Below are 26,484 nucleotides of genomic sequence, written 5' to 3' on the forward strand. Positions count from 1 at the left end.
TTTGTAACTGCTGAATCTGGTAGTGAAGCTGTTTCAAGCTGGTCAGTGCCTGATGGGAATGCTGTATTGACAAGTTGTGCGATTTCTTCCTTTTCTGAGCCTTTTACCTCCAATACGCTGAGAGGTGATCATTAGTAATAATTCCAGTGTACACTTTTAAGGAAGGGCAGGCTAGGAGAAAAGACATTAAAAATTATTAATTGAAACACTTGTGGTCAATTGATCAATTTTAGAGAGCGTGCTTTCCTATTAAAATAGACACTCATCACCCACATTTGTAGGATGCCAGCCAAATAGGCTCCTTAAATTGATTAATAGCATCACTGATGTCATGTAGTGTCCCTCGTTTAGAGCCTGATTATGTAACTGCAGTCACACAGATAGATACAATGCTGTAGATACCATGCTGTTTTCTTGGAAAACCATTTTATTGATGTATTTCTAATGGAAAGCAAAAGAAGGGACCCAAATTGTCAAAAAAGTAGTGTTGGAATTTGTTGTGGGTTGTGCAGAGGACGGAATAAGACCTGATCATTATTATCCACTATGAAGAGCAGGATGCCTTCAGGTTTTGACTTTATTTCTTGGAAGCATAACACTTATCCTGGAAGCTGGGTTTCTTCAGTGTGTATCACAACTTGGAATAGTGCTTATTTGATTTTCTTTGCTCTTTTTTCCCAACTTCTGGGTAAATTGTGGAAGCCTATCCTCTCTTAAGTGCTGTGGCTGTAGCTAGAGAGGTCAAGGCCACTTCATAACTATTGCCACCTCTGCTTTGGAGGATCAGAATAGATTTGTTCAAGCAGTTTGGCTTTTTGCTGACTTACCATGCATTTATTGATGCAGTGAGGTAGAAGTTACATATGTGGTAACAGCTAAAGTGGTGACCATCTCCAGGCTGGGGCTTGGTGGGATGAGGTGTTGGCTCTTGCTGCCTATGAAGGCCTCAGCAATATCAGCACTGATTTTCCAAATACCTTTTGGTGGTGTATAAACTTGAAGCTTGTTTAGCGTTTTTCTGCTGCTTGTGGGAACAATACTGTTCCCTCTTTTAAAGGAATTCTAATGGGCACAACTTCTCTGTTTTTGTTTATTCTTTAAATGGCTTTGCTGTGAAAGTTGGCTCAGAGTGCTTGACACTGTGGTTGAGAACTTCACAGTATTTTGTCCGTGGTGGGATGGTGGTTACTGCTGTTTTCTAACTTCTTTTACAACATCTTGCACAGTGTAAAATGGGAAGACATGCCAGGGTTTGTATAAGCTACTACATAGTGTTACATTTTTTATTCGTGCTCTGATTTTTTCATTGTCCTGTGTTCCCTCTGAAGTCAACTGTGAGGATACACTTTAATAAATTTTGAGTCACATAAGGGTAGTATTTGCCATCTGAGGTAGTATTGATATGTTTCAGGTATTCATGCGTTTCAGACTTTCTTCCAGGCTAAGCCACTGGTAGCTCTGCTCACAACAACTGGCTTGACCAAACAGCAGATTTTGACTCAGATGTGCAGTGAAGTTGTCCTCATTCCTTTGGACTTGTAGCTTGAGGCCTTAGGGGTTCATCCGCCCTCCCTCAGATCAGGTAATCAGGAGGTTCCTATCACATTGAGAAACATCAGAGACATGGTCCACACAGCAATTGTATTCCTAAGTAAACTGGTTCTTAAGATCGGGTCATTTCACTTAGAAGTGCATACACGTGTAAGGATTATTTGTTCTTCTGGTGGTCTCTGGGATTCAGCAGCATCCTAACAGAAGATAAAGAAAATCCTTGTTTTATTTTTGGAATGAACTAGAATATAAAAGATTATATTGCAACTTTGAGATGAGAGAAAAAGTACTGCTGCTTCTACCTCAAGTAAAGCTGGCTTGATTTTGGACTGAGCATAAGCCTAGTTTGAATAAAAGCTTTAAGCCAGAAGTGGGACAATGGGTAATAGTATCTAGTAATGCTAATCTGTATTATCAGGGCAAAATAAGAGTAGGAAACCTAAAAAGTTAGGACCTTTCCCACGCAGCACCTATTGCGTCAGTCTAGATGAATCTTTTCTGCTGGTGAGGTTGGTCTTTATCCCTTCCCCCACTGTGGAGATGTGGAAAAATCACTAGCAGGTATCTTCCCTCTTATCCTCCTTGAGGCACAAGCAGTTTTCCCATGGTTTACCTTCCTTTTCATTTAAAGTTTGACTTAATTTTTAGTACACCTAATCACATTTGTTTCATCTGAAGTCCAAACAAAATGTAGAAACAGAACATACATAATCCCAACCTGAAATTAGGAATAACCACTTTCAAAATTTTAAATATTATTTTAAAAACTTCTTTCGGATCCTCATAAGCCCTTATGAGTGCAAATCTTGTATAATCCTTATATGGAGAGTAATATATACTGTTTGCTGAAGAAAGAGGAAAAACAAAGTCTAAAGGGGAAAAGATGACTTTTTTTATTAAATGCAGTTCTTTGTGAATTCAGAAATGGAGTTAGGCTTTTCATCCAACCTTTAAAATATGTGTTATTTTGAATGATATATTAGAAAGTATGCTTTCTGCACATTCCTTCAGAAAATTACTTACAAAAAAAAACTAACTCACCAAAAATTGTGACTAAAATATGTGCATATTTTTATATTAATATATATACAAGTATATATATATATATTAAAAATATATATAATTTTTGTAATAAGAAAACGCTCATCAAGTTCTTTGACATTGTGCACAGACTGGCAAATAAAATTTTAACTCTAATGGAGTTTGAGCTGTGTGCAAGGATAAGGTGGTGAGCTGACAGACCTTGTCCTGCACTGTAACATGAGCATTTCCGTATGTCAGAGAAGCTGCCCAAAGTGATGGGTGACTGTGTTTGTCACTATTTGTTTTATTAGCATCTAATGAAAAACAATGCCATTCGGTTTAAGCTAGAATTGTGAAGGGAGTATCAAGGTTTCAGAGCTATCCATTCAAACAACTGTGTGTCAAAGTTTACTTCTTTTAGAATTAGAAGTCAAGGAGTAGTATTTGACTATTTTTTCTCTGCTCCTTGCAATTTATTGCACTCTTCTAGATTGACTACTGATTCTTGCCTAAATCCAGTCATTTGAGGGCTCTGCTATTTCTACAGAGTTTAATTAATGAAGTCCTATTCTGTCTTTACAATATTATCAGTGTCCACATACACTTTCTAATTTCATTTGTGTACACTGATGCAGTAGCAGGGCTTTTTAAGTATTACTGAAGGATACTGTCTTTCTCTGGAACTTTATCTAATAATTGTCAAACTAGACACTTAAGTTCTAGGGTGAACAAATTGTTCTTGGAATTCATCTTGAAGACTCAGAAGGACTGGAACTTAGCCTTGAAGTTGTTCAGTTCAGAATAATTCATTAATGTCAAATAAAAGACCCTGTAAAGAATAATGTTTATTCCTGTAATCCTCTACTGAAGGACTGTGTAAACTTCTTGAACCTTTAGTATAAACCTTTTAAAGTGAGGAACAGGAGAAATGTGGCATGAAGGTTGTGTGTGTTTGGTTGATTAATTATTCATCCACATTTGGCCAACTGCATGCTTTCTTCTATGGAAATCTGTTGTCAGAGTATAATGGTTTGAGTAAAAGTACCCCAAGCATCAGGAAAACAACATTGCTATATGGTCAGGTAGCCAAGGATGTATTTACCTGAACTGCCACAGTTGCAATGGCATTGAGATCATTCTGTTTTGGCATGAATGTATTGAAGATAATCACTCCATAAAGGCTCAGAGAAAATTGGGGTAGATGCTTAGGAGAAGCTGCATCACCCCCATCCCAGACTACAGTCTCCTCATTTTAGGTGCCCTAGGGACCAAGCAGGTGGCAGAGCTGCTACTTCTTACTTTGAATCCTGATGTACTTTAGTATGTGTGTGTCTCTTCTCTGTGCTAGATGTCATTCTTTGTGGGAGTCTGGATAAATATTTCAGTCTGTAGGAGTTCAAGAGAGCTAGGTATCACCTAGCAACAAGCATCCCACTCTCTACCTCCTGCTTATCTTTACTTTTATTAAAGTATCTGAAAACCAGAAGTTGAAGCATTAAGGTAATTTTCAGAAATATTTTGAGCAACTTTAGATATTTTTGTTATTACATTATGCAGAGGAACAAAGATGTTGGTGTGGGGGTTGGCATCTTTAAGTAACTGTACCTTGTCTGAACAGCAGTCACAATCAAAAATTAGCAAAAACTTCAGCTGTTGGCAGAATAACCTTTATGATGCATAGCAAGTGATCCTTGTCTTGTGAGGTCTGCAGTTACACTTAACCTAAACTGAATTAGTTTTTGGCTGTACTACCTGGTTCATCTTGGCACCTTGTAGTGACTGCTCGTGGGACAGTGCTGTATGTTGGAATTTAAAATGAATTTGTTTTGCAGACAGCTTTGTGGTGAACTGTATTTGGCTAGTTTCAGTCACAGTGGTACAGCACTCTATTTACAAAGCTCCTGGGGACCAGGCCCAAGCCAGGAAAGGGAGGTACTTGAAGTACAGTTGAGGAAGACTTTGGGATATGCTCAGTACAGTGCTGGACTGTATGCCAGCATCTCCTACCCCTTATCAGTTTTAAATGTCAAGGACTGTTGTGGATCTGTGGCTTGTGGTTAATGTATATTTTATTTGTAGCTTCTTTATGGAATTTATGGAGTTTATGAATGTCCCTGTAAGAGTCAGAATCTCAGGGGAAAAGGATTTGTGTGTGGCTACTGTTATTACAAGGGTAGCTATTCTTAACACTGGGTTGAGGATAACTTGGGTTCCTTCATCTCTGAATAGTGCTGAAACTGAGCTTTCAGGAATCCTGCCTTACCTAATGGCCAGGGTGGTCTTGATGAGTTTGGGAGAAGGCATGCTGTTTCGGGGGAAAGTTTGGTGTGACTCAGGGGCCTTGAAAGGGGTTGCACAAGTCAAAATACAGATCTAAGAGCTATAAAGAAAAGTGCATACTTTAAAATAGATGATCTAAGAAGGTGACTAGCCCTCTTATGCCCAAATAAGGTGATTTTTTTTTGTAGAGGGAAAATTTAAGAAATCCTGATTCAGCAAATGACTTAATTTTGCAAATGAGATGGTCTTTTCCAAATGTATGTTCCCATACCTGAATCAGGAAAGAGTAAAAATAGCACAAGAAGTAATTTGTTACTGTATTAATGTGAGTTTCCTTTAAGATTATCTGTTTGTAAAAGATAAGTAAGAGTGATAACCATGCAGACTTTTTTTTTAAATGAACAAATGTGTTTTATATGTTCAAAAGTGTTCTATTTTTAGAGGTGTGGCTACCTCTGTACCCACAGGGACTTCCATTTTTCTGAAATATGCGCAGCATGATTGTCCTGAAACTCTTCTCATGCTCCATAATGTGGTCCAGGAGTCTTGCTCAGCTTCACCAGGCGGTGGCCAGGCTGGTTGGGGTGGCACTACCAGGACATCTAATCTGATCAAGACAGGTTTTCAAAATGGACTGTTTGGTGTAACCAAATTTATTCGGTTTCTTCTTGGTGTAGAAAAAGGAATCTAATGTTTGGTGCCATTTGTAGACTCCTGGGGTCCTAAAACACTATTTTAAGGTGTTAGTTAGGCTTTGGGTAGAAGAGGACGTAATTCTGTGTTTGCTACTTAAATTTAATTATTTCCTTTGAAAATGATGGTTTGTGCTTTGCTCTGTGATTACTTCAAGAGACTTTTTGACTTAAAGGTTTCAAATCAGAAATCTTGTGCAGTTGTCTCATTGGATAGATTTTCTTCAGCTATAAAACCTGCTGGATGCAAATGGAAAAAGTTTCTACTTGCACTTCAATGTCTGATTTAATCTTTCTTACACATATTTCATACACATTTCAGGGTAAGGGACTGAAAACCAAAGTCCAAAATGGGTTTCATGACAATGATGCATTTGGCAGAATGGATGGTTCCTTTTGTCATATGCATTTCAGAGTCCTTTCATCTGAAATCAGAGCTTTTCAGCACTTTTCAGAAAATCAGGCAGAAGATTTGCAAAGTTACTAGTTAAATGTCATTTTCAGAGGAATGGTTTGCTATTAATCTCCTCAAAAGCAGCCTAAAATAGAAGCCCTTCCACAGAGGAGAACACCCCAAAGGTGTGAGGACGTGGGCAGTTTAGTGTTTATTAATTGTGCAGACCTGAAGAGAACTAATAAGCAAGCCCAGTTACTTGTCATTGCTTAAAAAGTAGCTTTTCCACGAGGAGGATCGTTGGACATGATTTAATAACGCAAAACCAGCTGCAGCTGTGGCTGGATGGATAGTGGTTTGTTAGTTCTGAAACACAGACCCGTGTTTGCTGTGTCACCATAGCCACCGTAACATAATAGGACTCCAGTGTTGGTGTGTAACTTGAAGCTAAGTTGTGTTGTAGGAACATGTGTGTCAGTGTGCATGTAGAGAGGAATAATGATGAGAAAACCTGGAGAACTGGAAACATTTACAGGTTAAACTCCTGTCTTCCTTCATGGAGACTCCATGAAGCTTTTGGTTACATTGCATTTAGTTTAAAAAAAGGAAATTACTGTGTCATTTCCCATTCATGTTAGATGACCACATCATGTAAGTCCAGGATATGGAAAATGTGGTTCAGTTGTCCCATTTCTGGACAAGAGCACAGAGGAAAGAGGAATAATATATATTAATATTTAAGTTACAATAAATTAATTTATTTATTATAACATAATTTATTATAGCAGCTAGAAACTCAAACGTGATTCTTCAGGTGTGCAGTTTTAGAAGAAAAAAAAAAGTGGAATCTGCTACATGAAATTTTGAAGTAATCTAAATAATGCCAAGGGAGATGGTATAACAAAAAGGAAAGAAAGTCTACAAGATGCATGAGAGAAGACAAATGGTCTGCAACAGTTAGCATGCTTAAAGGCTATGGTATTTGGTTATGTTTAGTTAGGTCAGTGTCTGGGGTAACTTTGCAGATTTTTATAATTCATACAAATATTTGAAACTTAATTTCTTCTATTAAACTTAAAATTTGCTTAGAAATAAAATCTAAGTGCATGATGTTTAGGCAGTATGATAGTAGCACACTATATGAATGGACTATTTTTATTTTCTTAAGGGAGCTTCTTGTCTTTTTACTGTAAAAATTTGTGTAGTATTTAGAAACCTGTCATGTTGTCATGTATACAGCAGAAATGAAATACTGGAATGTGGTTTAAAATCAGGCAGGTGATGCTCTACTGCTATTTGAAGGATGACCTTATTTTGAATGACAGAAAAATAACAGCAGATTGTTTATAATAACTCTAACAGCAGATTTAGATTCTTGGCTTCACACCATTTCCATTATTAAGAGAGACATATGTATGTAGCATTTGCTCCCAGATATATGCAGGTATTCTGTCAAGGAGTCTAAGACATCCTGTCTATTATTTAAATTTCGGACATCTGAAGATTTTTTCTCCCCCAAGGTTTTTCTAAGAAGTTGGACTACCAGGTCTGTTTATTTTCTTAAACCTGAAGGGGCCTCACAAAACATAATATAATAGCTGAATTTTTATATGCTTTTTGCTTTTATAGATTAACACAGAATCATAGGATGTTTTGAGTTGGATGGGACTTCATGTTCATCTAGTTCCAACCTCCCTGTCATGGAAGGGGATGCCACTATAGAGATTAGGTTGCTCAAAACCTCATCCAGTCTGGCCTTGAACACTTTTAGGGATGGAGCATTCATGACTTTTCTGGGCAACCTGTGCCAATGCCTTGCCACCCTCACAGTAAAGAATTTATTTCTAACATCTAATTTACATCTCTCCTCATTTAGTTTGAAACCTTATCTTCTGGTATGTGCCCATGTAAAAAGTCCTTCTCCAGCTCTCTTGTAGCCTCTTTAGGCATTGGAAGGTGCTGTAAGGTCTCCCCAGAGCCTTCTCTTCTCCAGGCTGAGCAACCCCAACTCTTTCAGCCCCTTCTCACAGGAGAGGTGCTCTAGCCCTCTGTACATCTTTGTGGTCCCCATAACTAAACTGATCATGTATCTATAGGAAACTGAAAGAGTACATATTCAGATTTTGTAGTGGTCTTGGACAGGTTTTTTATGTGTTACTGTTGGGACTGTGCATGGTATTTCTGGGAAATACAGTTTGAAATATTGGTAAAGAATGTTTGCCCTCTGTAGCTGTTGGAAGGTTCACCTGTACAAATGCAGGGTACTGGTATATAATGGGCTTAGAAGACTAATTAAAGCAATTGGGATTTAGTGAGCTGAAATAGCAGCTCAGAAGTTAAAAACACAGAGCTTTGACTAAAATAATTGCTTAAGAGGAAACATAAGGCTTTCTCCAATATACTTTTTTTGTTGTATTTATCCATTTTTCCTTTAAGTGCTTATAAACTTACTGTTCTTCTGACCTCTGTTTCACTGTGGAATAGATGTCTATGGTTAGATTTTTTTATATTTGTGTACACAACATATTTGAGAAATTACTGAACTTCTCAGAAAATACACAAATTAAATGATTTAATATTTTCTTTTTCAGGATTGAAGTGGATCTAGGGACAAATGGATGACTGAATATTCATATGAAGAGGAAAGCCATAAAAGTTGGTTGACATTTTTACAGCCATCTGCATTACATGTATTAATGCTGTTATCAAAAATTTATATTGTGTTAGAATAGCTTAAATAACTGCCCTGAGCTTTGTATGCTGTATTGTCTTTGAGGCCAGGGAAATACTGTAGCTTAACAGCTGTGGTTTGATGCAATGTTTGCTGACAGCACCTTCCTGCTCAGCAGAAAACCCAGTAGTATGTTAAGGAAACAGGCAATTCCTTAGAAGCCAGGTGTTTGAATGGGCTTACACATAGTGGTGCTCATCATTCTTCCTGCAAGGATGAAGAGAGAATTAGAGGGGTGTTGTCTTCCATTAAAGCTGCTGACTATGACACTTAGTGTGTTGTGGAGTGGCACTCAGATTCCACATTGACAGGTGCTGTTTAAGAAGTCAAACAGAAGATGATCTCTTTGAAAGGTATCTTGGTGCTTTGTTTTCTTGTGATAGAGAGAAGGTTCTTTTACACTGCCTTTTCTGTGAAAGTTAAAAAGGAAGAAGCTATTGGTGGACCTCCATGACTGCTTCCAAGCCTTGATTACTGCTAGTCTGAGTTATTGGTGACTATGAAGAATAATTTTTCCTCGGATGCTAAGATAACCAATTCCTACCAAGGCTATTTAAACACAGCTGATGCTACCTGTGGATTAACAGCAGAGCTAATGAATTGTATTGACAAATGCAGGGTGTGGTGCAGTGGGATGCAGGGCACAGTCCAGAGGGATGCTGCACAACAGCTTGGCTAAATAAAGCCTTCTGAAAACTCTAGTAGTCAAGGAGGGGTCTTACTGTGGGAAGCTTGTTTCCGTGAGAGCTGCTTTCAACCCCTGAATCCCAGTGAGGGGCAGAAACAATAAAAAAAAAACAACAAAAACCACAGTTTTTTTTCTTTCAAAGCACAGTGTTACTTCAGTAAAAGAAATGTAAGTCTCCAGTTCTGTTAACTTAGCAAAGTAGTTCAAGAGGACAGAGTCTTATTTTTCTCAGTGATAATTCAGCTTTATCAAGCTTTTAGTGGTTCAGAAATTTTACAGTTTTATGAACTACTGATATGGATACAGAAGAGTCTAATTTTTTCTTGGGTAAACTTCTTGAATGTTCACAACAGGTAGTGGACATGCTGTCCTCATACCTCCAAATTCACAAGCAGCATGAGATTTGAGGGAATTATCTGTGTCTTTGCATTTTGTCTCCTGAAATGACAGCCAGCAAAGCAATCTTCAGAAGCATCCATGGAACATCTTCTTTGTATGCTGTAGGTCCTGGAAAACACCTCCAGCCTCCCAGAGCCAAATTTAAACACTGATAGAGACAAAGTGGTATTAGTAGCTGTGCAGTAATGTACACAATTTTTTCCATGGTGTCAGGGGCCCATATGCCCACATGAGGCAGCAGTTGTTGCGTGCTAAAACCAGAGCACAGAATCTTGAGGAATTTCCCTTTGGTTTGATTGCTGACAAGTCAGCGGCTGCTGCCCATACCAATGTCTAATAGCTTGGGACGGGCCAGCGTCATGGCAGAGCAAACGCTTCCCTGCTCAGATCTCTTGGCTATGAATAGCAGAGTGAAAAACTGATACTGTCCAAACCTTACTTGCATCTTTCAGAACTGCGCTGATAAAATTCTCTATGTACAAACTTGGGGAGGCACTTCACTGACAGAAAGTACGAGAGGGTAAAAATACCAAACTGATTACCTGTAAGCCATCTCTGGATATCATTATGTTGCAGTGGACTACTCTTGCTGTCCAGGAGACAGCAGAGAGCAGTGCTACCATAGTGTGGTAGTGCTCTGTGTTGGATTGAGAAGTAAGTGGGACAGGCTATATCTTAGATATTTGCTTTGGGAAATGACACCAGGGCAGAAAATATTTCTTGGGAGGGGCTATCATGCCCAGAGTCTATGCAGAGGATGGATGGCTTCCAGATCAAGCAAAAGCAAAAGACTCTTGAAAGAATTTGACCTTTTTGCAGGTTTCTGTAATTGCATGAGAGCTGTATCTCTGTCTGTGTTCCTCTCTCTGATTTTGCTTTTCTGGTTTAACACAGAGTAGTGGAATGAGGAAGGAAGAACTGGAGAACAGGGTGACCTCTTTCTTGTCAAGCCATAGTTCCACTCTCTCATGCCCTTCTGATGACATCCCACAGTAATTGTGGGGAAGCTGCTCAAAATCTGTACAGATAAGGAAGGGGGTACTGAGTTACTTCTTAACATGTTTTCTGTTTGGCAGCCTTTGCAAATATAAGACTCTGAATCCTGCTTGGTAGTCTTTTATATTAGGAAAGTACCATGACTAAATCATGTCACTGAATAAGAAAAAAAAATGTGGTTACATAGAGGAATTCAGAGTTCAAGGCTAAAAATGCCTTTTCTGGGAAGAAACAATTCCAGAAAGCTTAAGCAATAGAGGTGGAGAAGGCTTCTCTGTGGTCACTGTTAAGATCTGTTGATAAAGTTCTTGCTCCAATAGGGAAGAGGTTGGATTTCAGCCAGCACCTTGCCTTAGCTGTTTTATTGCTCCTCTACTAATCTAGTTTTGAAAGATTTTCACTGCTAACATGAAAATGTTGGTGTACTGTTGGGAGTGTAAACCACGTGTGTAGCATTTTCTGTATGTTATATTGGTATATTTAAGGTCTTCTTTGGTCTGCCTCAAAATATATGTAAACATGGTGTTGTATAAATAAGTGACATCTAAGTATATATGCAACTGATGAAGGAAAAATGAACATAATTCTTTCTGTCTCAAAATGAGGTTAAGTGAATATCTAGAAGAAAAAAGAAATATGCAAAAGTAAACCTGCCATCAAATGTACATATTGAATACATGCAGCTTATGATGCTTCTGCATTTTCTAGAATACTAACAGCTACATCCAGAGGTTCATATGTCTGTTGAATCAGACATGTAAAGTTTATGTTTTTCAGTGTACAGTGGCTGAGTAGCGGTGAGACTTGGGTAGGAGCTGGCAAGGAAATGGGTAACTGAAAGAGAAAAACTATAGCTCAAAGGTTCTAGGCAAAATAGGCTTTCAAAGCCAAGTAAACAGGACTGAAAGATGGTCTGAGAGCAAAACTAAAGGGGAAAGGAGGTTGTTCAGATTGTAAAAGCACGGATCTGGGTTGTACTTAACGAGTGACCGTGGATGCAATCACACCACTTGCGCTGTGGTTTCATGAACAGCTTCTAGAAATAGCACCACGTAGTTTAGTTGATCAGGTTTAATGATCTAAGTTATTTAATGCTGGAAAAGTGATTAACAACACTGAGTTTAATGGTGTAAGGATGACTCCTAAATTTCTGTGTGTCATGTCTTGGAAAAAACCCAAAACCAAACCAACCAAGAGCAAACTTTAGCTCACCTGTTTAGAGGAAGGGACTCAAGGAAGTTTCTTGAACTGTCAGAAGTCTCCCAACCTCTTAGGTGCTCTTGCCTCACCTCCTTTGGCTCCTGCATGGAGCAGGGCATGGGAGGGTGCAGAACTTGCTAGCTGTTGGTTACATGCCTGGACTTCTACACTACGCTCCACTTCAGGCTGGGCAAGCCCCCTGGGTCATCTCATGTGACTCAGGATCTACCCTGGTTTTGTGTGGAGCTTGGATTCATTGGACTTCATCTTTTTGTTTTTTCATGCTTTTTAAAGTCTGGTCATGATAAAAAGTGATTTTTTAAAAAATTTGAGAATGTTTCAAGGAAGTTTTATGGTTTTATTTGCATAGAGAGGATAGTGATAACAATGTGGTGGTATGTTTGGTGTTCCTTGTCATCTGTCCCCTCTGTATTGCAAACAAATGCAGTTTTTCTAAAAAGAAAGCAGCTGCTCTTAAGGCCTCTTTCTTGTCTAGCATCATTCAGTGGATTCTTGGAATATAATTATGACTGGAAACATCAACTTGGTAAAATATATTAATCTAGAGGGAATTACTTAGCACTGACCATCAATCTGTCTTTCTGTCATGTGCTTTTCAGTTTAGATTACTCTCAGGCAAAAAGGCTGTAGTTTGATGTTTTGTCTTAATTCATTATGGTTATAAATTAGTTGGATAAAACAATGTAACAAATGACTACTTGAAAATGACTGATGGCCCCATTCAGCAAGGCAGAGGGACTGTGAAGTTCTTTTGGTTTGGTCTGTTGTCTAGCATTTATCAAGATGGGTCTCTTAACAGTTGATTGGTGGTTGATTTTTAATGAATATTTCACAATGTAAATAGATAGCAGGCAGTTGTCTGGAGCTCAGTCATATTCATAGGACAGATCTGCTTTTACTTGCTGTCAATGAAAAATGTAAAAGTTAGGCTGAAACTGTGGAGTGGGAGGAAAGCTTTTTTCCCCAAATCTTGTACTGTGGAAAGGGAGGAGCAGCAGTGAATTTCTTTCTTTTCCTGTTTCTTACATCAGCAGCTGTATACTGTGCTGTCTCTTGCTCCTGTCTTTCCCACTGGGTGCTGGAGGGCTGTGCATGGTGAGCTCTGTAACCTCAGGTTTGCTCAGTTGTAGACTCAGCCCTGCTGCAAGTGGGGTGAGGTGAATTTCAAGCTGAGGCCCATGGCTGAAAAACTGCTGGGGTCATTTCCAACACTGATATTTTCCAAGGAGAAAAAGGCATTTAAGATGGCTCGCAACAAACCACTTTAGCTTTGTTAGTTTGCATATGAGCTCCTTCCTGTTCCCCTTGCATTTGCAAAGTTGTGGAATGATTTCTGGAAAGACCCTGGTGTTCTTACTAAGCTTTCCTTATGAACAGCAGTACAAAATTTGTTCTACACAGCTCATTTCTTCAATTCTGCCAGACAGATGCTTTCATAATCTAAATGGTTTCTTGTTTATGGATCCTGGGTCTTGGCTACATTCCATTCATTTCCTAACTATTTTGGTGACACACATACATGTAGATTATGGACAAATCATATTTAGCAGTTGGCTTGTGAGCTGACCTTGTTTAAATAAAATTGGGTTATGATTTTGAGGGTTTTGTTTTTGTATTTATTTTCTGCCAGTGTGGATCGGGGGTAAAACATCCATGAGGTATCCTAACCATTGCTTTTAAGTTTTATGTATAAAAAATACAGTATATTTCAGAAGTGTTATTTTACTAGTTGAAGATAGCAGTGATCTTTTGCACTCACACTTTCAGAAAGGCATAGAAAGTAGGCACAGAGTGAGTTAGACTTGCCTTGTCAAAGTCTGGTCTTCGGCAAAATCTCAAGCTTTGCTCTAAAAGCAATACAGGGATCTTCAAATGTTATAAATAAGGTTGTTTTCTCAAATAGAGCAAAGTTGCCCAAAAGGCTTTGTTCATAATTGGGAAAAAGGTCTTTGGCTCAGCAGTGGTGTGCAGGGTTTGCGTCCAGTGTCTGCACAGACTTCTGCTCTGCTTGGAGCTGCTGTGGAATATTTCAGGTGCATTGGTTTTTGAATTAAAATCCTTTTTATTAAACAATTTTTTGAAATAGGAAGAATGGAGAATTGCATAAAAGAGGATGGCAGCAATTTTCATGTGAGGTGATGCGTGGGGGGAGTAAGGCAGCCCACATTGTAGTGCAGTTCACAGGAGAGTAGTTTGTCTAGAATTGACAAAATGTGATAAAAATGTGGAATGCTTAAAATGTTCTTTTCACAGTTCAAGTCATTAAAATTACTGAATGTCATTGTAAAGCAAAGGTAGATCTTGCTGGTGTTGCCTGGATCACTTCTCCATAGAGACAGGTGATGAGGATGGTCTGTGGGTAGTAAATTGTGGATGTAGGTGAAAGCTGTTTAAGAGCTTGCTTCAGCACCTACTGACATAACTCAGTTCTGTAGAGTGCCTTTTAAGTTACTTCTGAAAGTTAATAACTAACCCTTTATCATCTTATTTATTAAATGTGTCAGCATTTATAATTTGTATTACTTATTGCTGTTGATCATAAGGCTTGGGGTGTGGTAACTTCATCTGATTATTTAAGGTCATAGCTTTTAAATGCATCCTGTGATCACAATTCCCCTGTAGATGTTGCTTTGTTTTTAAAGTTCAAGGATTTTTTGTCGGGTTGAGGGCTTTCTTTCTTTGGTTTTTAGTTCATATTGGGAGTGGAAAAAAAAAAATCCGAAAAACTTAATCTTGAAAAGAGCAGCAAGAGCTGAAAACAGAGTTAGCAAAAATTAGCCTATGAGTATAAAATAACAAACAGCTTTATAATGTGAGCAAAGACACCCTTGGTTCCCATTTCTGGTGTTGAAAATGTGTGGTGTGTGTTGGTGTTCCCCTACTGGGAGGGAGAGATGTGTTAAAAACAGAGTTTCTGCATCTCAGGTGGAGCAGAAACTGATACTGTGGCCTCTTGTCTCCAAAATTTGTCTTGTAGGCTATTATATATGAAGTAAAATGATGGAAACAGCCTAAAGATCTGGATGAAAAAATTTCAGGTGAGCATTTCCTCGGTTCTGGCTATGCTGGGAAGTGAACCAAGAGTGCTACTTGTTTAATATAGGTCCAGAAAATCTTCCATGCGTGTCCTGGTCCATAGCAGGCTATGTTTCACCTCATGGCATGGCCCAGGGCTGCACAAGGTAGGTGACTTGGAAGAAACCTGGTTTGGTGTTTCCAAACCACTGTCTGTTTCAAACCACTTTCTTCAGTTCCTTTTTCCATCTTGACATCTCTTCTGGGGACTAGTTTTAACTGATGGGACATAATACACAGAGAACTAGATCACAAATGCCTGGATTCGTTCTTTTCAGTTTCAGTCATTTTGCTGAAGGCTCCTGTCTTCTACTAATCAGCAGAGAGCAGTAAGCATCTCCAGAGGGCAGTTCTTCCCATGGGATTTCTCTGTCCTCCCTGGAAGGACATCTCTTCTGCCTGTAAGATATGATGGTACAGACACTGAGTACATGAGGCTCCACTCTGCTGGACTCATTCTCCAGCCCTTGGGTTTCCAAAACACCCCTGAGCATCCCTGCTCTTGCAGCCTGACATCTCTGCTGCCACGCGTTCTCTTGGGAATGAAAGAGCAGTCACCACGCTCATTTCACCTTTTAATCCTAGTGCACTTACTGAACAATTACACTAATTCTAGTAATGACTAAATTTATACTGCTCCAGAGGGGGAAGCACAAGGCATTTAATTTCAAAGCTGTTTCACAAGACCATTTTGATGTGTGTATTTGCAGAAGTATGACACAAGTTTCCAAAGTACCTAATGCGGAGAAAAACGTTTAAATTCATGCTTTCTGGTTTTCAATTTCCAAGAAACAGAATAATCTTCATTTCTGTTGAGCATGAGCCATCAAATAAAACAATTTTAAAACAGATACACAGGAGTTGCTACTTCAGTTTATTTAATAATGACCTCTCTTTGGTCATTAGTTATAAGCATGGAAAAAAAAGATACGTCTCTTGTGTGGAGTTACTAATTCTCAGTATCATGAAGCGTCACAACTAATTGCGTTTTGGAGTTAATCTTTCCTTTGTGATGAGGAGGGGAAGAATCTTCTCCATCTGAATAGTGGTGTTGATTAAGATACATTGAACCAGATACTGAAAGACTGTGTGTTCTTGATTTCCTTTTCCTACGTATCTGACAATAAGAATTTATTGGTAGAAATAAATGGGTTTGGATTTTTTGACATCCTGTGGAGAGTATGATGTCAAACAACAGCAATTTCTCACTTTTCATATGATGGTGTAGAAGAATGTGTTAGAATTCAGTAGCTAGCACATAAGGAGAAGACAATTAGTTTAAAACTGATACCCACTGCTAACAGACCTGAATAATGATTCCACTGGATATGATTTTTCCTGTACCCAAGGACATGTGTCTAAAAGAGAAAACAAGTTCCCAGTATTAATCTAAATCTCAACTCACTCTTGTGCTTCCCATGTGGTGATTCATTAAGTCTTTCTTGTGCAGAGGTCTAGTGATGAGTCAGGAAAGGGCAAGTTCTCTGCTTTGAGGCTGTCACCTTCTTTTGAACTTTGCTATTTGCTGGAGTTTTTTGGTGTTCAGTTTGATAGCAGTCAGCTGCAGCTGTGATTGCAGTCAGCTGTGATGGACATGTGGGCATAGCTCAAGTGAAAACAAAAACCTAGGCTTTCAAACATTATAGGTAAATGTGTTGAGTTCCCACCCTAATTTTTAAGTAATACAGAAGTATTTCAGTATTTGTATTAGTGAAAAAACACAAACAAAAAACTCCCCAACCAGTAAAGCACAAACCCATGATAAAAAGTGTCTTAGAAATAGAGAAATACAAAACATTTTTTTTCCTTGTCTTTATTTTATTTTTTTTTTTAATGAGCAAGGTACAACCCTCAAAAGGCAAACATTTGGAGTTCAGTCTGAGTTTCATTTAGAATAATATGAGCTTAGGTGTTTCTGAAGTAAGATGACAGTGAGAATCTCTCTTGCAAATTAAAAAGTAAGGAGTGTCTGTTGGTCTTAGGAAGATGAAAATTAACTTAGATGTGTAGGTTGTCTTAAGTGCAGTAGAACTGAAATGATGTTTGCTGAACTACTCTTTGGAGATTTACATAATGGATGAGATACAGGAGCTGCAGGCAGCATGACAGTGGAGTTTATTTTATCACAGGATGTAAAACAAGTGAATTGCCTTAATAATCTCTGCAGAAAGCAAGAGTACTCTTTCTTTTTTTTTTTTTATTTTTATTTTTATATGGAGAAGGAGAGCCAGAAAGTTCGTAGTATCCTGGCTGTTCATGTACAAGGAACCAAACCTTTCTTTAGAATGACCTGAATCCATTCAGCCATCATGCTTTCTTACTGAGGACCTCCAAAGCTCTTCAGGGAAGACAAGCAACATATATTTCTGAAAATACGTCTTTTATGTTGTAAAATGAGTTGATAAAAGATGCTCATAACAGGCTGGGTATTTATTCTAACTGCTGTATATTTAATATATGGAAAGCATATATAAACCAAGTGTACCTGCTGTTTAATTCTATAGTGGTAATGACAATTTCAAAAGTTTTAGAACCTTTATCATTTCAAAGTGTGTGCATTTTGGAAAGAAGCTATAATATTAAAAGGTTGCAGGATTTAATTTTTTATCAAACCAATTAACCCACTTTTGTTGGTGTTGAAGTTTCTGTTTTTCTGCTTCAGCTGATGATATCTTTTCAGCATAGAAAATGGACAAAGAAACACTGGAAAAGTAAAATAGTTAACTGTAGGTGGTAATAACAACACCCATCTCCTGTTGTATGCTTTTCAGCTGTGTTCTTGGCTTCAGGCAAGAGTCAGACTCCTATGTTATTCTGAATATAAATGCGCCATTGCTCTTTGATCTGTAGCAAAACTTCCTAATGATCAAGGCTACTTAGCACTTTTGCTTGAAGGAAAAGATTTACTTTTGGGCATAGCAAGTTTCCAGAAGAGTTAATGATGTCCTTAGGTTCTGGTTTTTGAGAGCTGTATGCAGCCTAAAAACTCTTTTGTATTAATCTTACGTCAGTTGCTAGGTCTTCTAGAAGAGCCTGGGCAAGTAACTTATTATAAAGTGTTGCACAGAAAAAAGGCATTTATTTGCCTAATGTGAAACCAGATTATCAGGAAAAAAAACTTCATAATTTCTTGAATGTAGTATTATGTTAGTTACTGTTTTTGTTAATGAGAAAACATATTTCCAGGAATTTCAGCAGTGATGTACAATGCCTAGTCAATCTGCTAGGTATGCTGTGCTCCAGTATTTAGTGGATGCCGGCTGGGATTAGTTATGCTAGATTTCCTCTGGATACTGGATTGGATAGCATTTATTGTTTATCAGCTGATGTACAAAGTTAGATTTTTCTTTTTGCCAGTCAGGTTTTTTTTCCCTGTGTTTCTAGTGAATGTGTTACTTCTGTCAAGTCGAAAGTCTGTATCAGTAACAGTTACTGCAGTGTGCAAGGAAGGGCACCAAAGTGATAACCCATCTGCTTGTATTTGTTGGTGCCTCTCCACAGTGCCAGCCTGGTGGGATCAGAGACCGAGGAATCTTTTATAAGAACAGAGTTGTTTTCATCAGAAAGTGTTTTAAAACACTGAAATTCTTCCACCCCGTTGGCTCTGAAATCTCCCACATGGGGATCTTTAGAGTAAATAAATAAAAGATCACACCAGGCAAATGTGATTTAAAGTGTTTGTAACTGTTCCCCAAACAGCAGTAAAATCCTAAATATGATATGAGCAAGGCAAACAAGGGGAAAAGTTCACTTCAGCCTCCAGACTTTCTATTTGCACTATGTAGCTACGCAGCACCAGACCCTGTGAACACAGGAGAGGATTCTGAGGAGTCCTGGTGTCCGAAGGACACCCCTCCTTGGGTCAGGACAGCTTACTTGTGCCCTACTTCTCCACAGCCTGCCCTTCTTTGGGATGTGTGTACATTCGTATCAGAGAAGTCTCTTATTTCTAACCAGACCTAAGTGACTTACCAGTATTTGCCTGCACAGAGCCAGAAATATTAAATAGTTTGGGCTGGACAGGACCTTAAACATGCAATCCCCCTGCTGTGGGCATAGACACCTTTCACTAGACCAGGTTACTCAGAACACTATTCAAAGAAGGGGTGGGGCATCCACAGCTTCTCTGGGAAACCTTTTTCATTGCCTCACCACCCTCACAGTAAAGAATTTTTTCCTAGTATCTAAACCAACCCTACCCTCTTTCAGTTTGAAACCATTCCCCCTTATTCTATCACTACATGCACTTGTAAAAAGTCTTTCTCCATCTTTCTTTTAGGTCCATACAGGTACTGGAAGGCTGCTGTCTCTGAATCCTTCTCTTGTCCAGGCTGAACAATCCCAATTCTCCCACCCTTTCTTCATATGAGAGCTGTTCCATCCCTCTGAATATCTTGATGGCTCTCCTGTGGACTCGCTCTAACAGGTCCATGTCCTTCCTGTGCTGCCACCCCAGAGCTGATGCAGGGTTCCAGGTGGGGTCTCAGCAGAGCAGAGCAGAGGGGCAGAATCCCCTCCCTGGCCCTGCTGCCCACACTGCTCTGGATGCAGCCCAGGACACCTTTGGCTCTCTGGGCTGGGAGTGCCCATGGCTGGGTCATGTCCAGCCTCTCACCCACAGCACCCCCAAGGCCTTCTCAGCAGGGTTTCTCTTGGTGTGCTCTAGCATGACTGTGATGGTTTTGTTAAACTGTTGTTCATTTAGTGAAATATCATGAAGGTTTCAGTTGCTAAAGTTTGCAAGTTGTACAAAGCTTAAAGAGTAAGCATTTGCTGCTTGTTGTGTTGTTGTACCGTGAACTGTCTGCTGCCTTCAGCTTTTTCTAAGATAACTCAGAAACGCTTATCACACTTCGATGAACCCGTACTCCTTGCTAGTGAGGAGTGAAGGTGGGTATTTCCATCCTGTACTGGCTCAGACTGCTTTGAACCCTGGGGGAACATTCCAGAGAGTCAGCCATGGTTCTGCCCTGCATGGGTGCATGTTATTACTAACCTCTTCGTAGGCATTTCGAGTGATGAGCACGTGAAACACTTACTGGTATCCACCTGCAAAATTTCAACAAAAATTATCTAATCCAAGTATAAATCTTTACATCTGACCCAAAAGCAGTTGTATGGCAGAATGGGAAGGAATTTTTGGGAACCCATTTTAACAGGTTTGCTTTGCCCAAGTAGGGTTCTACAGGACTTGATAATTAGGTGTAGTCATAACTATATCAACAATGATGTCTTGAATTAATCTAGTAGTTCCTCGTAGTTGAATGCTGACATGGCTACTTTTTTTTTTTTCCTTCACAGTTGTGGTATATTATAGCTAATACTTAATTTTGTGCTTTGGAGTAAGAGAACAATCCATTGATTTTGCAAGTATTCTTTCATGTTGCAAATAAATTTGGAGTTCTGTTGTTTTTCAAGCATGTGACTAACAGAGTTGTCATTACTTAAAAAAACTAACCAAAACAAACTCCAAAACCAAAACATCAGCAAGAACAAAACTAACAAAGAAATGAGAAAATACATGCAGGAAACAGGAAAACCCCTGAATGTTTTAGAAACCATTTTAAGCTTAAAAATAAATAATGGTAGAAGTTCACATTTTTCACTTAAGAGTGGATAATTTATTCTCTCTGGCACCAAACAGGTGATAAAATCGCCAACCTTTATTCTAAAATTCTTGAAATTGAGTTCATTAATGTCTTCAGACAGTATAGAGCATACTTCCACATACTAAAGGTGTGCACATGCTCACAGTCATTGGCTGGAAGCTCTGTCTTGATGGTGCTGAGCCAAGGGATGGACATTGTAGGAAACAGCACTAACAGTGATGTAACTTCGGTGCTTTTATCATGAAACCGAGATTCTTTTAGCTGAAGTCCCATGAGGAATGATTTTTAAGAAAAGTATGTTTTAATGAAAAGTTTCTTAATTTTTTTTTACTCTACATGTGAGGTGGTGACTTGGCATGAGCTTTCAGCACAGAAAGCACTTTTGTGAATCAGCTACACTGATCGAGGGAATCACTTACCAGATTTGCGTCCAGCATCATTCATTGTCTGATAAACACTGCTCTTGAAACGACTGTGGCTGTGATTTTAGTGCTGAGAATATTTTAGTAATGTTTATTGAATTTCAGCATCCAGAATAATGATGGAGATAGTTTGTCATGTTATTGATGGTAGAGGTCTGGGTATCTTCAGAAGGATGCAGTACACATAACACTTTGTCTGTACAGAGATCGTTGTTTAAAAATATGAGCAGCTTAACCCATCCAGTTCTTGTGGTGCAAAGTAAATCTAATAAAAGCATTTTAGTCTATGTGAGACATATCTAATATGGACAGGAAATCGTTTTCGTCATTTTACACAGTGTAACTAAGCCACGTGTTGGGAATAAATATGTGATTTATACAGGCATAATTTCTTTTTATGTCCTAATGAGAAATGTTAAATATATTAGTATGACTTGGGGCTTGACACATGCTCTAAAGGCAATGTATGATGCCAAGCAACCAATTATCTCAGTGCATTATTTCTTGAAAGCCTTGACATGGGTAAGGTCACTATACATTTTTAAAGGGAGCGTGATGCTAGCTTGATACAGGATGAAAGGATGATACAAATAACAATACTTTGTTAGATCTTCCTGCTGCGCAATGTATAATCAGGTGCTCTGACTTCAAGAACGCTAATGAGGATTTAAAGACCCAGCGGTGCACATTTAGCAGTCACACATGATTCTGTCAGATGCTTTTAGGAAGGGCACCTCTGATGCAAGGTACGGTTCAAAAGCAGGTAGGGATTAATAGTTTTAATGTATAGTTTGGTGTAATACTTCTCAGTGTTTCAGAGAGCACAGCAATAGGTTGCAATGTGCTGGTGCTTTGCCAGCTGCTGTTGTTTGGCTGTGATTTTTTCTAGTCATGAAACCAACCGGGAGCAGTAATACCCATGGACAGGCTGTATCACTGCGTTTTCAGCCATCGAGTAGTCACTGAGAGGAACAAAAGGAGAACGTTCCGAAGCTACTGTTTTAAGTCCATACTGAGCTCTATAAGCTGTGTGCTGACCATCTCATTTACCTCCACAGTAAATATCAATTGGTGAAATCCTGCAGAAGAACAGACGGTGGCCTACCTAGCTTAAGGTAACTTTTGGCAGGGATTTGTACCAGATACTTGGCAGAAGAATGTCAATTCATTCTGGAGTGCAGCTCTTGAGACTGGAATGTCAAGGTTTAGAGCTGATTTAACTTGGATGTTTTTGGCATGTATTATACATAAAGAAAAGACATAAAAACAGAAATGTGTTTTCTGTTAGAACAAATGCCCATCTACCTTACCTGGTTCTGCTTTCAATAGTCAATAATGGATGCTTAGGGAAAGGATGTAGTGAGGCTGTTGTGTGAGTGATGGTATTGACCCAGCATCTCTTCCAAGTTTGCAGAATGTCTAGGACACAGATAGTTGCATAGCCAGAGGTTGTATCTATATTTTTGTGCTTGATGAGATCTCTTGGTAAGCAAATCTGTCGAAAAGTCCAATTGTTTTTCAGCCAATATCCAGCTCATCAGACAAGCAGACGTGTCACAAGACCAGCTTCTCTCTGGGTGTAAGTTATGGCTTCTAGTGGAAATCCCATGGTTTCCAGTTAGAACCTGTTTTGGGTAGGAGGTTGGACTGGAGGACCTCCTGAGATGCTTTCCCACTAAATTATCCCGTGATCCTAAGAAAAAAGAGCTTGGCTATAGCATTTATTGTTCCCCAGTTTTTCCATGATATTTCGTGCTGTAAAATGATGTGGTATAAATGAATTATGTATTTGCTTGTCTTTTGCCTAGACACAAACTCATATGTTTTGTTTATAATCTCTAATTTAATATAACTGCCAGGTTTGATTTGCTTTATATAGCAAATTCAGTATCTCTGCCTTTTAAATAAGTTTTAATGAAAGTTCAAAGTGTCTGTTAATGTACTACTACATGTTCTACTTGTAGATCTCTTTCTGATGTTTTCCTGTGATTTTTATGGCTCTGTCTGTAGTTACTGAAACTATTCTTTAATCTTGAAGTTTGTCATTATTTTAATAATGGGCAGTAATTTTGTGCAGAGCACTTGTTTTTTAAATGTGTTTGAGAAGTCGCAATTTCTTTGAGAACCTGTGGGAAATGCATGTTGGTGACATTTAAAACTTGTTAATTAGAAATTCTTAACACTTAATTAGATTTGCCTTTAAAATGGGCCCTAATTCTACTATAATTTATTGCTTGTGGCATCTAATTTGGCAGTTTTGTACATAAGCATTTTGATCATTCTGTCGTAAGAAAATACCTCAAGAGTAGTTAGGTACTGGTTTGATCTAGCAGTTGATGCAACCAGTCTGAGAACAAAATGTTATTTTATACAATTTTAAAAAAATATTTGGTGGATACTTAAAAATTCTTACTCATGAATTGATGTGCTTTGTATTTCATTCACTAAGTGAGCAGAAGTCAAGAGCTTTTCCTTTTTTTGAGCTGTGTTTTTTCCCTTTTTTTGTTCTTTGTACTATTCACCAGCTTTAATATTAATATTTTCTCAGGAGTTTCCACTGAAGCCTGCAGGGAGCAGGAAACCTCAAACTGTTGTTAAATAAAACAGAGATTGGGCTGGGACAGGGTGTTAAACATTTGCAGTTTGGAAGTTTCATCGCAGCACACACCCTTTCTTTAAACATGTCAGAATAAGCATTGCGTTTGCTCTGTGATGAGAAGCATGTACAGCAATTGCTGTTCCTCCACATGCATGGGAAAGGTCATGGAGTAATGCTTAGTTTCTAGCATGTAGTTTGACTTTTTCATCTGAGTGTGCAATCAGTCAGTTTTATTTAATATTCCGGTGTTATTTTGGCCTTGTCCATGAGTCAAATGAGCTTTATATATGCTTTTGCTAATTGACTGTGCTTCTGAGGCTGAGCCTGTGGTCACAGCTCTAACTGGCAGCTGGACCAGGGCCATTGAAGGAACGCTTGGTTTCACCATTTACTGCCTGTGGTATCTGTGACTTTGTACATGAGCTGTGACAGATGGTTTCTGAGGGTCTGTGTGAACCGTCTGTGCGCTTTGCGTGTGTGTCCTACGATACCTGGTGCTGGAAGGTGCAACTGCATACAAGGTGTCCTCCTCCTCCTCCTCAAGCCAGCAGTTCCTGTCATGGGCAGCATGACAGGCTGAGCTGGAAATGAGCCACTGACTTCTGGGAACAAGTTGCTCTCTTATGGGTGTCATATACTGCTCTGTCTAAAAGTAAAAAACCCCAAAAGTTTTTAAAAATTGCATGTAAAGTAAATCTGAAATAAAAAATAAGTCTTAGCTGAAATTCCTAAATATTAGTTGTTAGTAAAGTTGACCTTCTTTCCCTTTTAGTTCTGCCTCTATGCTGGAGTTCCCAGATCAATGAGAAACAAGGAATTACCCTTATGTACCTGCTGTATAGAAGAACTGTCAGTTACCTAACATTCCTGAGGCTCAGCTGCTAGAAGGTACTAGGCATATTTAATGTCAGCATAACCTTATATTGCTGTCATTCAGAGCATACAGATTGTAATGTCTGTGGTTTATAAGAAGCCAGATTTTGGCCCTGGCTGACAATTTATTGCTGTGTTTTATTCTGGGGGAGTGAACATGGCACCTGGTGGAGCATCAGTTTTGTTGCTGAGCTGAATGGGTATGATCCCATGCAGCAGCGGGACACACAGTATTATTGGTAGTGTGTTTGTTTTCTTAGAAACACAAGTGGCAAGAGCCAGGGTCATTTCTGGAGAAAGTGATGATGCCCAGGCCTGTGAAAGTGCTTACGCAGTAGTTTCACTGTGGAGCTTTGCAGTCGTAGAGCTGAAGGTGCTGTTGCTTTGAGGTGATGGTCCCTTTGCACTGCATGGAATGATAGCGCCAAGCAGATCTTGTATTTAGCATCTTCTCTTCTTGGCAAACAGCAATGATGTTTGGCCTGCCACATAACATCTCGTGCCCAAGTTTTGGACTAAACTGTGGCTACCATGATGTGCTAAATGTTCTTACTATTCTCCAGCGTGCAGAGTCCATGTTGTATCTGTCTTTATGGAAAAAGACTTTGCATAGTGGCAGGTGGAGGAACAGTGCCAGCCAGCTCCCTGTGCATTTTTTCAGAAAATTGCCAGCAGCTAATTTTCTGACCAGAGCAGGTACAGTCAGAATTCAGAGTAAATTTGTAGTCACTCTGTATCTGCTGGCAAGCTCCTGGGCAATGCCATTTAATATTTATTTGCTCAGCAAGTACAAAATAATCAAAATTTAGACAACAGTGAAGGTAACCTTTAAGTAATATGTGCAAATTTGGTCAGTGAAATACTAGAATAATTATTCTATGTTTCCTGTTACAATTTTTTTTTTTTTGCCAGGTGGTGAGGTTTTAATTTTAAGTCTTATTCATCTTCAAACTCTTCTTTAAGCTCTTCTCCATTCTTAAGGGCAATTGAAATAAGGTAGCAGAACACTGCTTTGGAAATTGAGCAAGAGTTTTTTAAAAACACTTGCTTTATAATAATGGTCAAGTAGAAGCGGAAATCTAAGTCCATTACTAGAGTTTTTGGGTTTTTTGGGAAAATGTAATGAGTTTTGTCTTGATAGTAGTCTTTACAGCTTGTCTGTACTTCAAAAACTGAAAGGAGAAACTATCAAGAGTTTAGTTTATTGTTGCTTATCATGAAGTATTCTGAAAATATATCTTTTAAAATAATTCTAGTGTAAAGATAAATGTAGTACATGCTTCTTGCACATGTACCCTTTCTTAAATATGTCTCACTCTTAAATGATGGCTCTTTCCCAGCTCTCTTTTTGATGGAGAGGTTGGGCTTTTTTGTTACGCAAGAATTTTTAGTGTAAGGTTAAGAAAATCCACAAATACTTAATGAATCCATTGATATTCACAAAAACCAAGTATTCTGTGAATGTTGTATTAGAAGGAAAACGAAGAAGCCATTGATGTTGATGAAAGTTAACTGTGAGGCTTTGGTGTAAGAACTGTTGGTTGTAACCTATTGTATCTGAATTCCGTACCATAGGAAGAATCCATAATTCTCTGTGGAAGCACTAAAACTGGCAGGACAGCAGAACTGATGTAAAGGGATTTTAAGACATCAAAGCTGACAGGGTTGCCTGCTGAGTTTGAGAAATAGCAGATTGACCTCTAGTTGCCAGTGCACTCAATGATCCTTTGTCACCTGGAAGCTGACCACATCTCTTCAGTTCTATTTATATTCCCTAAAACTAGCTTAAACCCAAGCTAATCAAAAAGATTTTAGCAGCAAAATTTGAGATCTGTGTTATCTTCACTGAATAATGTCTTGACTTGAAGTATTTTCCTGAAGACAGATCTGTAAAAATATGTTGCAAATTACAACATAGCTACATCCTTAGG

At 38.7% G+C, this 26,484-nt stretch overlaps 1 protein-coding gene across 6 annotated transcripts in view; it reads left to right on the forward strand.

Annotated features, from left to right (window-relative positions):
• KLF12 (Kruppel like factor 12) overlaps positions 1 to 26,484 on the forward strand; it is a 209,414-nt gene that overhangs the window by 30,080 nt on the left and 152,850 nt on the right. For 2 of the 6 annotated variants that reach the window (XM_033514320.1, XM_033514327.1), the window contains exon 2: positions 8,532 to 8,595. The exons of 2 other annotated variants lie outside the window; for them this stretch is intronic. In XM_033514320.1, coding sequence (XP_033370211.1) covers positions 8,575 to 8,595 — 21 coding nt within the window. In that variant the 5' untranslated portion in view covers positions 8,532 to 8,574. Of the gene's footprint in view, positions 1 to 8,531; positions 8,596 to 14,952; positions 15,014 to 22,141; positions 22,197 to 26,484 lie in introns of those variants that run through there. 2 more of the 6 variants (XM_015623672.3, XM_015623695.2) reach the window with 2 other exon arrangements.

The sequence above is a fragment of the Parus major genome, chromosome 1 (assembly GCF_001522545.3).
Source record: "Parus major isolate Abel chromosome 1, Parus_major1.1, whole genome shotgun sequence".
In the NCBI taxonomy this organism is placed as follows: domain Eukaryota; kingdom Metazoa; phylum Chordata; class Aves; order Passeriformes; family Paridae; genus Parus; species Parus major.